We start from the raw sequence: 14,535 nt of genomic DNA, 5'->3' as shown, positions 1-14,535 counted from the left end.
GTGACTATGAAGCTTACTTGTAATTTTGGGCCACTCACAACTAGTTCATTTGTGACATGGATCACAAATCCACATCAACAAAGTACAAAAGATGGAAACCTAAAAGCAAATGTTACTTTATAAGGATAAAACTTAAACCAATGTATACTCTTCATAGACTTCCCAGAAATTCCAGAAATTGTTTCTGCAGGTTTTTTTATCTACAAAATACAACGTTAAACAGCTGTCGGGATATTTCGCTGTAATAGGGACCACAAATCCTGAATGTTAATCTTAATAAAAATTACATGAGAAAAAGATGTAAGCTCTTCTCCAACTGGCTCATGTGGGCAGGTGCATCTGTCATATCCAGCCACTATTTCTCAGCATAACCTACATCACATAAGGGAAGGGAGAAGACCCATGTACTTTAGACAGGAAGAAAAAAATAATAAATAGTAATTTCATAAAATAATTGGTATTGGAGAAAGAATGTCCTTTTATTTAAAAAAAACATACCAGTTTTACTAAAATGCAAGCCTATATAAGTATTTCCATTTTGATCAAAACTGTCCAATGTGCCCTAAGAAAAGGTTTTAGCAGTAGTTGCGCCACAACATCAAAATCCAGATTCTAAGTTTGGCTCCTGTGTAATATCAGAATTTTTAAGTTAGTTCCTACACAGAAAAGTCCTATATTAACAGAGTCGACAAGTCGAAAAAATAAGAGGTGGCGTAAGCAAAAAAACAGCAATAACAACAGTGCAGGAGTGATGATATCAGAGCATGATTATTATAAATGATGTGATAATGCATCATATTGTGAAGGACCCTATGCTTAGCAGTATCATTATACTTTATTCCAGAATTGAAAAATGGCAGGCAGGAGGGGCAGAGGGGAGACAGAGGGAGGGAGACTCAGAGAAATTTTACTGCAGGGATTATTTAATGTCTTTAGCACTTCAGAAGTGATATATAGTAAGCAAAATTATTACTTGCTGCATTCTAGCACTTTAATTAATTGAAAATCAAATGCTGAAAAAAAAGTTACGGCAGACTTCCCCAACCTGCTGGCTTCCAGATAAGTTCAATTCTCATTGGTGTGTTGGTTCAGCATGTTGGAATTTGTGGTCCAAATATCTGGTGGGTATTAGTTTGAAAAAAACCCATGTGCATTAGTGTACTCTGGACCTAGTTCAACATCCTGCTCCCAGCTATGACACAACAATGCTTTCAGAAGAACCAAGAAAGTAGATGTCTGCTATCTGGCAACTTGAATTCAGAGCTCTAAACAAGATGGCTCCATTGAATTATCATTGTTTTTTACAGACTGTTTATAAATACTTCAACTACTGAGGAAACAAAGTTGTCGATAACTGTTTACCCATCAGTTCTTATGAGAAGGGAATATCATTGGTTTCTATTGCCAAATAGTTGGCAATTAAATAGAGGACAAAGAAAAGAGTTCCAAAAATGAAAAATGTAAGTTAGAATTACAAATATGCTTAAGTCATGGCCCAGGAAAATAGAATATCAGAAAACTGAGACTGAAGTGGAAGGGCTACAGCCATCTTGAGTCTCTAAAACTGTAATTCAACGTGCAGTGTTGCATATGTATGTGTCCCTATATTTAATGATTTTCCCAGTCACAATCAAATATTCTAAATGAAGTTGACATCAATTCTTACATATATCATAGGTATACTCTGAGAAAAAATACAGACATGTAATGTGTCAGCTCTACGACAGTGTGGAGGCCTACTATGGATTCATATAAGTCATTTCCATTTCATAAGTCTCCTTCCTAGTTCAAGTTATTGACAACTCTGATCAGTTGTTGATGATTTATTCTTAGATTTGTCATCAGCCAAACTGACTCTTAATGCTACCTGTAACATTTTAAGAGTATCAAAACACATTATCTTATATATCATATGATTAAATGCACTGCTTTTCTGAAAACTGTTGGGGAAAAGATGAATAACACATATAACTCTATTTCACAAGGGAACAATGTTTTCCAAACTCCATGGAGTATAAAGTACACCCCTCCTAAGACAGTTCATGTACGTCAAGTTTTAGAAATAAAGAATGGTCTATCTAGCAAAGCCAATTGAAGTTGAAATGCAATGTCGGCATTAATCATAGAGTCAACTAGCTGTTGGATAGGCTGGTAACCATGGCAACCCAGCCTAGATATTACTCATACAAATTACACAAGATACGTTTCTTGTGGTCCCATCCAGAAGCCAAAGTGGTCGTAAAAAAGGTGAAAACATTCTTCAAGAACATGTCATAACAAGACAATTAGCAATGACAGCAGAATATGTTCAAAGTGACCATGACAATATATTTCAGGCTTGCTTTATCATCTAATGTCACAAAGTATTTAGTGAGATAAATATGAACTGTGTTTACTAAAGACAGATGGATAGATACAGCTAAAGACTTGATATTATTCTGTACAGACCTGCTGTGTGCTGCTCACAAGATGATTAAAAAGCTAAGAAATGTTGAACTGTGTGTCATATAAATATCAAAAACCGTCAAAGCTCTGAAGTCCATTTAAGAAATAAAAAAGAATTATTTCATTTATGAAGCATCTGCTGCTCCAAAACTGTTAAAATTATGATGATAGTAAAAGAAATTAAACATAGTAAAAGCTAATTTAGTTATTTACTTGATATATAGCATGCAACTATAATATTGTGTTTTTCCTTCTATAATTACAGGTAGAGTACCAATCTGTTTTAAAAATGTCAAGTTTTGTACTCAGTTTGATTTAAGCACCTGCGCTATACTGGGGTAGTGATAATATATATTGTTATATTATTATTATCCATCCAAATCAATCCTCAACAGGATGAAGCCCTCTTCATTAAAGATTACTGACCCCACTGGTCAAGGGCAGGTTGGTCAATTGATGTTTTTTGACTTCCCAGCCTAGGCCTGAAAGAGAGTGAACATTCTGCCCTTCTCTCTTGTAAGGATTTGTGATCATTCATTTTCAATGAGCATTTGGCAAAGGATAGAGATGCTGAGCGGCCTATTTTATTCATCTGAAGGGATTGCATAACTGGGCCAGTCTAAAAAATAATTTTTAAAAATAAAATAAAAGTTTAATGGTTTTAATTTGGGTGTACCTTCACATCATTGTTGACTCTTGGTGACTGCCTAGACTAGTCCCTGGAGTTTTCTTGGCAAGATTTCAGAAGTGGTTTGCCACTGCCTCCTTCCTCAGGCTGAGAGAGAGTGACTGGCCCAAGGTCATCCAGGTAGGACTAGAACTCATGGTCTCCTAGTTTCTAGCCTGGTTCTTTAACCACTACACCACACCGGCTCTCTTTTATATAAAATTATATAAATATAATATAAAATGATAATATACATAATTTAAATTTATAATCCACCAAAAAACTTTGGTTATTAAGTGGATTAGAAATAAAATACATATAATAAATGAATTATAATGAATGCAGAAAGACTTCTTCCTCTTTATCACAAATGGAGAACCCTCCCATGCTTTGGGGGAATCTGTCCCAATGCAATTACATGTCAACTAATCTTCATATAACAGGATCTACGGCAGAGCTTTTGTCCACTTTTCAAGCTTTGAAAATTTTCTAGCAGGTGATAAATCCTTTCCCCCAACAAACACTCTCTCTTCTTCAATTCATTTCATGCCACTTTCCCAAAATAGACATATTATGGCAAAATATCTTGTATGTCCATAAAAGATTTGTGACACCTTAGGAAATGATACATTTCCTGCATGAGTTGTCATCTTAAAAGAACTCCCATTCTAAACTTTAAAAAAGGAAAATTCTCATAGTCCTATTCTCCTTGCGATCATAATATGTAAATCAATTTCTACAGTAGTTTTTGAAACTTTTAGTAAGATTTTTTATTAAAAGATTTAATGGAACTTGCCCAGAATGATAACTGTAGAGCCACTTACATTTACTGTCTTTTGTTGAAAATTAAAAATGCATCAGGCTTCCACCATGTACAATAATACATAGTGATAACTTCATTCACTGGGAAAAAAATACCTCTGAGTGTTTTCTCTGAGAACCTGCAGAGGCAGAAACAATATCATTCTTCTTTTTATGCTCAAAGACTATCCTTCTAATAGCAGCATTAACAAATATATACAAATAGTTGATTAGATACTACAGTTTCCTATGTTCCAAATTGCCACATCTAAAAATACGTTGTTTTAATTACCATTTATTTTTTTATCTTTATTTTTCTTTCAAAGGTTAAAAACCCTGAGATTCTAAGTAAGCCTTTTACTGAGATTACAGGTAGTCCTTGATTTACATCCATTTGCTTAGGGACTGTTCAAAGTTACGGTGGCACTGAAAAAAAGTGACTTACGACCGGTCCGACCGTTGCAGCATCCCATAGTTATGTGATCAAAATTCAGGTGCTCAGCAACCAGCATGTATTTATGATGGTTGCAGCATCCCAGGGTCATGTGATTGCCATTTGGGACCTTCCCAGCCAGCTTCTGACAAGCAAAATCAATGGGGAACCACATGATTCATTTAATGATCATGATGATTCGTTTACTGACCGCTGCAAAAAATGCTGTAAAATTGGGTGCGGTCACATGATGCCTTGCTTCATGACCTCACCACTTAATGACAAATTTTCCGGTCCCTATTGTGGTTGTAAGTCAAAGAATATCTGTATATTAATGTATATACAGAAAATTTTAAAAATCACTTGTTCTAACTCTGCATTTAGGATCTAATCTACCATGTAAGTTAGCGATCTACCTACACTTGTTCATAGATTAAATGTTTTACCAAATAAGTAGTAAACTATTTATTTTCTATTAGTTATATAAAATTATTATAATTTTTATTATATGTAAAAAAAGAAAATCTGGCAGGGAAGAAAATGTTTTGATTTTTCGTTTACCAAGATAATTTACACTTCACAGCTTGTTATTATACTTTGTTCATCCTATTATTTTCAGTAAAATAACTGTAGCTAAGTTAAAATTAGAGATTTTCCCATAAGTGTTGTTCCCTTTATCTTGCCTGTCTTCAGAACATAAGCTTCGTGATGATTTAATGTATTAAACACTATACACAAATGGAGCAAATTATTATTATTAATTAACTTTGCATGCTGCCAAATCTTTGTGGACTCGCAGTGACAAACAACAACTTTAGATTCAATAAAATATGCACAGTAAAAGAAAATAGCACAATGCAGATTCATAAACAAAGCCCCCCAACAATAGTGAATGCACAATAAATAAGTAAATATCCAAATGCCTATGGTGATGGTGATATTAAATGCAGCCTTAGGTGTTAGAGGTTGCGTTATGGGGGCCCTTTAAGGCTTGGGACTCCTCTAAAGCAGAAGTATCACCCATGTAACATGTAACACATGACACATGAGCAGCCGCAGCCTCCCAAGAACTGGAGCCTCCTTGAAAGTTACTGCCAAACTACATCAGCAAAGAACTAGAGCAATCATCAATTTCTCACCCAAACTCTTCCTTCCCTTGCCTGATCACCACATAACCCATTTTATTTCACCATCCTACCTCTTTCTTTCTTTTTTTAGCAAGGACCCATTTTTGTTGTTGCCATGATCAAAAGAAATAATTTTGTATCCAGAATACTAAATGTAAAAGGACAAACTTGCCCATCCATGTGCTAACCAGGCCTGACTATGTTTAGCTTCAGAGCCCAGAAAAGGATGCCCAGCAGGTGCTGCCACCTGATGCAATGAACCCAGACATGACCTGTCCAAAGAATTCTATGAGATGATATTTTTTCCAGCAAGCCCAGTGAAACAGGAGGCTCTTCACTACAATCCTGGTGAAAGTGTCTTCCGAGCATGCCCAAAAGACCTTGCGAGAATCATGAAGCAACCACATGAAGTTCCAAAGCAAAATGCCTGAGATCATCCCTTTACCTGCAACCAGGTAAAAAGATACTAGTAATGGCCACAGCTATTGTAATAAGCCCTTTCTACATGCAATAGAATGCTGATCTGAGATTGGTGCTGCCCTTGTCCATCCCCACAGTGTTATGGATCTTTCAGTAATCTCAGAAAGCCAGTCTGATTAAGGCCATAGATGTAATGGTATGTGGGAATGACCTTGGGAGACAGGAGGAAGAGCCACAGACTGAACAACCAGCAGGTAAAAGGTTTCTCAGTCCACAGGAAGGGATATGAGAGAAGCATTTCAGAAGGGACCCTCCCTAGTTTTCTGGAGAGTAAAAGGGAAGGACAGGAGAAATAGTTTCAGCCTTGCAAGATTCTTTTAATGTAACCTTACAATAAAGATAGAGTTAGCACTTATGGTTGTGCTTCTTGTCTGGACTACCTCAAAGCTTGGGACTCCTTCCTACTTTCTAGAAACCAAGGTGCTGGCTTTTTCCTTTTTTTCTCATCACAAAAAGCTAATGCTGATTAGGGGACAGGACTATCTCCTGATTTTGGCACCCCCATACTGGCTGACCAGTGCTAACCATCTCAAGCAAGCAGCCTTAATGGACAATCATGTGACAGCATACAAACACATTTTGTGCTTGCACAACAAAGCATGTGGAGAAGAAAATAAAAGTAGAAGTCCCATCATGACATAATCCATCTAGAATCACTTTAGATCATTATTACTGACTTGATGGCTTTACAGTAGAAATCTGATATGAAGTACCAATAAATAGAAAAGACAGATCACTTCACATATCTCTGCTCTGTCAACATGTTTATTTGATCTTAATGCAAACAAAATTATATTATAATCAAATCATTATAGACAAAGGAGTTTACCTGTCATTTCCCATGGAAGGTAGATAGTGTATAAACTTCATAAGAATACACACACACACACACACACACTAAACAAACCATGACCCATTGGGTCATCATTTCCGAGATATTTCCTTAACTAAACAGAGAAACAGAATGACCAAGGGCAAAAGAGCAGTGGGAGTGCCTTACGATTTGCTGCCAGCTGCCCCATTGACTTTGCTTGTGGGAAGCTGGCAAGGAGTGTCAGAAATCTTCCTCCCTCCCTCCCTTCCTTCCCACAAATCCAGTGGTTAAGAAACAACTTTTGTGCTGCATGAATATGTCTAAATCTGGAAGGCAAAATACACTGTCAGTGTTAAACAAGCAAAATAATCCAATATAAGTAGATCACATTTTTTTCTACTTTTGAGGAAGACATTGATTGTACGGTATGATGGAACATGCATTCATTGCATTTCAAGTCAATAATTTCAGGCACACGTTCATTGTCTTGTATGTTGCAACACTGCATATCAAGTTAATCATTCTATTGCACTACAAGTTAATTGTTCCAGAGAAGTTCATGTCCAAACCACTTTCATCATCTTAACAACATGCACAACAACTTGCATCTCAATTTAAAGCAAATATTCCAATGACAAATATTATAAGTCCATCTCATAAACATCATATATTGCACATGAACATACTGAAGCATGAAAAATTAAGCCAACTTATTAAGCCAACTAGCTACCATTTAAAAGCTACCAAAATTAAGCCAACTAGCTACCATTTAAAATATATACACAACATATCCGCATTTGCAAAGAAAAAAAAATCTTACTCCTGAAAAATAACAAATTATAGCACAAATTTACCAGTAAACATATTATTTTCTTCCATGTAAAGCTGTCACCTCTGGAGAGAACTAGGTCAAGTGCAATGGGAAGAAAGGATAGCCCATATAGACTGTCTAAATAGCGGGAAATGGTTTTCATGATAATTCCTCATCTGGATATCCAAGTTCCTGAACTCAGAAAATTTTGGGAAAGCATACAGATTCAGTGATTTTTTTTTAAATTATTTTTTTGTTATAGGAAGGTAACTACATGCTCAATCAGCTCATTAAAGTTTTTCTTAATAATTGCAATTAATACTGAAAAACAAAAAATAATTATTTTCTGGAAGTTAGTGATCTAATAAAGCTTCCCTTTGTCCAGTGCACATCTCTATTTTAGGATCCATTCATAAAGCGTACCCTAGTACGCTTCTCTGATCATTCTAATTATGAAAACGTGTAAATTATCATGTGACGCAGCTCACTCAGAATGGGGAAGAAAGTGAAGCTAGTCCATTTGTCTGTCTAATTGCTATTCTCCATTTGGTAACTCAAAAGTTTCATCTTTGATGTTTCCTTCATTTATAAATAGTAACTAGACATTGCTGGAATCAAATTCCCATCATCCTCAACTTACACAGTCAGAGAGGATGGAAGTTTCAGTTTAGCTGTGTTAGTTCTCTACCTTTGAGGCGGAAGCTCATAGAATTGATTCATACTTTAGACTGCTATATATAGTGAATAACTGCCAGCTCTCATTTAATATAAATAACTGCAAGAAATTGATACAAATGTTCCAAATATACACAAAACATGCACAAATATAATATTCTTAAGAGATCCAGTTTGTGGAGTGGTTAAAGGCACTGGGCTAGAAACCAGGAGACTGTGAGTTCTAGTCCTGCCTTAGGCACAAAGCCACTGGGTGACTTTGGGCCAGTCACTCTGTCTTAGCCGTAAGAAGGCAATGGCAAAATCTTGCCAAGAAAACTATAGGGACTTGACCATGAAGTTACCAGGATATGTATGAGTGTATCTCTCTCTCTCTCTCTCTCTCTCTGATTCTGAACATCTGAGATAGGAGGGAAATATTTGTAAATAAGAGTAATCCTTAAACCCTGCCAGAAAAGTTCACACAATGTATGATGACATTCTGAAAATAATTAAGATGCTGGTTAAAGCCAAACAGACTAAGGCGTTTTTCTTTTCCAAAAATAATATGATTTGCAGAGATTTGTTATTTAATAGGAGCATGATGAATTGGCATATTTTGTTTAGCTCTTCAATATTCACCATTCTGTTTTCACAGTAACCTGTACCATTCTTCCACCAGTATCCAAACACAGAACTTAAAACATCAGTTGGAAACCAGCTGGAAATTTTTAAAAAATGCGAAGCCTATTGACTTAGCTGCCTGACAGAAAAAGGACCTTGTGCCAAGAACAGAAACAGATTTTTTTTTCACCATAAGCCATTTCTTATAATAAGGGACAATTAGTCCTTAGAAAATTGGTTTACGTGATTTTAGCTACAGTTTGTTGTAGCGAGATATGGCTACAAGAAATGGCTACAAAAAAGGTACAATTTTTCATTTAATGTTAGTTTATTCCCACCCTCTCCTGCAAATGTTTTGGTGCTATCCTTGATGTACTCTGAAGTAGTCAAAACTAAGAAGCATCTAAAAGCCACAGATTTGGGAAATCTGTCAAAAATCATCTAGTCAAATAGCCTGCCAGTGCAGGAAAACCATTACTATAGCATACAGGATAAATGGCTATCCAACTCCTGCTTAAACATCTATAATTAAGAATTAATTTCCAAGCAGTTTCTTTCATTGTTGAACACGTCACATACACAGGAAGCTTGTGATTCTAAATAGCCTTTATTATAAACCAAAGCTTTCTATTAGAATGAAGGGTTTGACCAGCTGGTACCCTTAGATGTGTTCCTCTTCAATTCCAATAGATTCTGAAATCTCTTTGGCATGCCCAAGCCAAACCCAGTCTTAAAGATTCCCTCTCAACATGTGCCCCATGAAAGGTACTCAACAATGTTAGTTAGCAATACAGAATCATCTCTATTAGACACTTCACATTTTTTTAGGGTAAGGTTGTTGGTTGTTCTGGGATATTGATGTAGGGCTAGGGGAAGTAAGGGAGCAAAGAAGGGGGAAAGATGAAAGAAAGAAGTTGAAAGTGGTTTTGAGAATTGGATACTGTGGCATTATAGTACTGTGAATAAGAGTTTGTGCTCAAGGCTGATGGTTGGGGGATAGTAAGTATAGATGACAAAAAGGAGAAGAGACAAATTATGAATTGTACTTGACCTGCTCCATCCCAGAGAAGAATGTGCTGGTCTGATGCAAGCAGAATGTATGATTGGCATGGTCTATGTGGCATGGTGGGAGGGAAGGTGCAGGTTATCAGCTGTAAAAGCCTAGATGGCATGGCACTGGGATATATCAGACACCACGTTGTCAAATAAAATACTACTCATCCAGTCCAAAATCAAGGGAGGTCTACTCTGGATTCTACCCTAATGGGAAGTCAAGGAGGTATGGACTAAGACAGGCCTTCTTGGTAGTGGTTCCTGCATTATGGAAAACATTCCCCAGAGATGAGATTGGCCACTAACCTCCTCACATTCAGTAAGTCCCTCAAAACATGTTTCTATTTTAGAAACACTGAGCCCTAAATGTGCTTTATATGGTTTTATTTTCTTTTGCTTTGTTTTGTTTCCATTTTCACTGTTGTGTTGTTGTGCTGTTTGTTTATTTATTGGATTTATCCATGCCCATCTCAAATCCATGACTCTGGGTGCTACCAATATTAAAAATAATAACACTACATACAAAATATAATATAAGAACACGTAGCAGCTGAGGAATTTTTTTTTTAAAAAATCATCCAATCAATGCAACCAGGAAACAGGCTTCCTCACATATCCCAGGTTGCAGGCTCAAGCACAGAACCAAGTGTTCAAGGTCTTGCAAAAGGCCAACAGGATCAGGGCCAATCTTGTCTTCAGAGGGATGATATTCCAGAGGGCAGATGCCATGGCAGAAAAGGCTCTCCTCCTGGGTTGCACCAGATGATGCTCCCTAGCAGAGTGGACCCAGAACATGTCCCACCTGCCTGACGGGTAGAAATAACAGGGGACAGACAGTCCCAGAACTAACCTGGCTGCAATAAATTATGTAATGGGTATGATAACTCATGTAGTGTTCTGATCATTTTAAATAGTGGAGATATTTTGTATTAGTTTGTTTCTGTACATCATCCAGAGTTGGCCAGATGGGTCTAAAAATGTTGTTAAACAAATTAAAAATAAATTATTCAGTAGGAGCTCCAAATAACATCCTCCTATCATCTATCTTCAGCAATTACTGCCTTCCAATCAAGAACACATTAATTCTTGCCACTTATTCTTACCACACCTGCCAGTTAACTCAAACACCTAATATGCCACTTTTGCTTGAAAAAAAGTACATCAGAATGAAAAATTACTACCCAGCTCCACATCAAACATCAGCTTCTAAAATCAGCACCCAATTTCCTGAGGGCTAATTCTGATTCCACCCTTTCCAAACTCTTCCCTCTTTTATGCCATTTTCAATACAGATGCAATTTTGTTTCCTTAAGAACCATTTCTTAAAGAAACCACTATAAAGGTGTTTGTCAGTACAGCATTTGTTTGCTAGGGGGTACAATAAATAAACAATTATATGAAGAAAATTATATAAGACTGAGGATACAGCCTTTGGATGTCTAAAGGCTTTTTTTTGGAGGGGGGTGCCTTCGAGTCAGTGTTGACTCCTGGCAACTGCCTATAATAGTCCCTGCAGTTTTCTTGGCAAGGTTTTTCAGAAGTGGTTTGCCATGGCCTCCTTCCAAGGGCTGAGAGAGAGGGACTGGCCCCAGGTCACCCAGCTGGCTTTGTGCCTAAGGCGGGACTAGAACTCCCAGTCTCCCGGTCTCTAGCCTGGTGCCTTAACCACTACACCAAAGTGGCTCTCATCTAAAGGCATGGCATGTTATATTTCGATGCCTGACAGAAATGGGGATGTTCACATAAGTGTAAATATAACCACTTTGTAAAAATATGGTAAACTTCTCATTTTCTTCTTTTCTATATGTTTGACTAAAAATGGTCATGTATCTCCATAAAGCTAGCCTCATGCTGCCAAATTATATTTATCTAACTGTTTAGGGAAGAGACTGTCATCTGCCCAAGTAACAGTAATTTCTTGTAAGATACTATTTAAGATAGTTCAAAACTCAACAAAATCCATTTCCTTCTCCCATGGCTGTTTTTTCTCTAAAGAGTGAACTGATATTTAGAAAAACAGATTACTAGGTAACACACAAATAGTTTTTCCTGTTACTGAACGGGCTTTTATAACACTTCATGACACACACACACAAAAAAAGCAAACGTAACACTGACAGGTTGGGTAAAATTAGTAGCAAATTTGGAGGCACCAAGTGCTAAAAGGAGCATCAACAACTTAATTGTCTGTAAGTTATAGTTTTCTAGGAGCAGAACAGAATCCACAGATGCAAAGGCTCACCCAGAATTTCAAAGGATTGCATTTTGTTATTCTTGAGCAATTACACCAAATTATAATTAGGCTAAAATTAGGTTAAGAAACGCCACAAATGAAGGCAATCCACACAGTCCAGCACTTTCTACCTGATTAGCAGCAATTCTCCAGGTGCACAGGCAGAGGTATCTTCTGTAGTCCTACTATCCAAGGATATCAATCACAGACAAGAAATAAACCTTGGATCTTGTATATACTGTACTATGTATTCTGCCAATCCATGACAGTATTTTTATTTAAAATCATATATATTTGTTAAATAGTTTAGATTTCATCTTCTGAGACTCTATCTGTGTGGAATGTCTGTTCTATTTCCCTTTTTGTTTGTTGGTTTAAGAATATTTTGAGCCAAGTCTCCCATAACACCACCAAGTCTGGTGTTCTTCAGATGTATTGGTCCTCAGTTCCTTTAAACGGCCACACAGCAACCATGCTGACTGAAGGCTTATGGGAGTTGGTCTACCACATCAGTTGGAAACTAGATCACTGCATGCTATTTGAGGGACTGACATACCCCAAACTGCATCTGCCTAATGTGTCAATGAGAGCCAGTCTGGTGTAATGGTTAAGGCATCAGGCTAGAAACCAGGAGATCATGAGTTCTAGTCCTGCCTTAGGCACAAAGCTAGCCGGGTGACCTTGGGTCAGTCACTCTAAGCTCTTGGAAGGAGGCGATGGCAAACCACTTCCGAAAAATCTTGCCAAGAAAACTGTAGGAACTTGTCCAGGCAGTCGCCAAGAGTCAAAAATACTGACTCGAAGGCACCAAAAAAAAAAAAAAAAAAAGTCAATAATAAAACTTTTCTTAGAATTCTAAGCAAAGAATGAACAACCTTGGAAGATGATTTTTTTTTAACAAGTCCAGAAAATATGGAATGGAGCCTTTAGCAATATATTTTCCAAAGATTTTTCCACTTGCATATTAATAACATGCCAGTTTTATCAATTGGTGCTCATATTCTGAAACCATAGATGTTTGGAGTCCTCTTTTCATTTATTTTCATATGAAAGTAGAACATTGCTAGAGAAGATATGCTGCTTCAATTATTACCTACCTTGCATCCTGCATGTGTCCGAGTCTTCATTAATGGAGTTGTGGTACACAACTCAATGGCTTCTGGCTCATGGAAGATTACAGTGGGAAGAGGTTCCTTCCGAAGAGTTAAGACATTTAGCTTAGTCTTCAGCATGGTCTGAAAATGCTAAATGAAATAAAAACAAAGATAGTATGGTTGTTGGGGTTTGTTTGTTTTTTCTGTTTTGTAGAATTTATGTGCTTGCATAAAACCAAAAAACATGAAGGTCAATATTTCTACCTGACTTGTTCTAATGATCTGTGCAGTGACATGGAAACATTGCTGGAAGGAATGAAAATTGCTTAAGTTAATGTAAACAAGCAAGATAGGAAGATAATGCCATCTATGTTTTCTCTTTTTCCTTTTCTTAAAAATTACAAATGATACATATGAAAGAAAGAAAAGAATGTCAACACTGTTCTCTGATAATCCCCAGCTCAATTTCTCAAAATCTTTGTAAAAAGCAAACTTTGCTGAATTGCAACAGAATCCCTAAAGTAAATATCTGTGTAATACTCCTTTTGATTAAAACAAAGCCTGCATTTTAGCTCATTCATCTGAACTAACATTTTGTGCCTTAATATTCAACATATCCATTACTACTAAACTACACATGATGTCTTCAAATGCATGCACAATAAGATGATGTAAGTGAAAATCCATAGATATTAAGGGAAATCATATCTGGAAAATATATCCCATATTTTTCAGAAATGCCTACATGTCTTCTCTTCTTCCATCACATTAGCTCCTTTCTAACTGCTACCAAATTCTGATATAGGAATAACATAAATTCAGAATGTTGAAATTCCAAAGCTGGGAATTTGACAGACTAAAGAGAAGAAATCTGCTTACTTGGGGTAATACATTTTCTCAGACCTCATTCCTAGTGCCAGGCCCTATCACAGTTCAAAAAGATGTAGGGAAGGAACTGCACTACAGGTAGTCATCACTTAATGACCACTCGTTCAGCAACCAAGTTCTGGTCATCCCAGCACCCCTGTGGTCATGTGATCATGATCGGAGTGGTTGGCAACCAGCTTGCACTTATGATGGTTGCAGTGTACCACTGTCATATGATTGTTATTTGCAACCTTCCCTGCCAGCTTCCCACAAGCAAAGTCAATGGGGAAGCCAGCGGGGAAGGTCACAAGTTGCTCGGCTAGTCTCCCACGCCTGGCAGCAGCCACCCCAAGCCTCATGATGCTTGCATTTTGCCATCCCCTCATGCGCCATCCCCTGCTCAGCAGCAGTCACCCCAAGCCTCGCTGTGCT

General features: G+C 37.1%; 1 protein-coding gene across 1 annotated transcript in view; it reads right to left on the bottom strand.

Annotated features, from left to right (window-relative positions):
• PID1 (phosphotyrosine interaction domain containing 1) overlaps positions 1-14,535 on the bottom strand; it is a 92,932-nt gene that overhangs the window by 43,687 nt on the left and 34,710 nt on the right. The window contains exon 2 of the mRNA XM_007422865.4: positions 13,240-13,386. Coding sequence (XP_007422927.1) covers positions 13,240-13,386 — 147 coding nt within the window. The remainder of the gene's footprint in view (positions 1-13,239; positions 13,387-14,535) is intronic.

This window comes from Python bivittatus, unplaced genomic scaffold, assembly GCF_059951505.1.
Source record: "Python bivittatus isolate LINGU-HERP-01145 unplaced genomic scaffold, Pbiv_v1 ctg000980_np1212, whole genome shotgun sequence".
In the NCBI taxonomy this organism is placed as follows: Eukaryota; Metazoa; Chordata; class Lepidosauria; order Squamata; family Pythonidae; genus Python; species Python bivittatus.
This window is presented reverse-complemented; position numbering and strand designations above follow the sequence as displayed.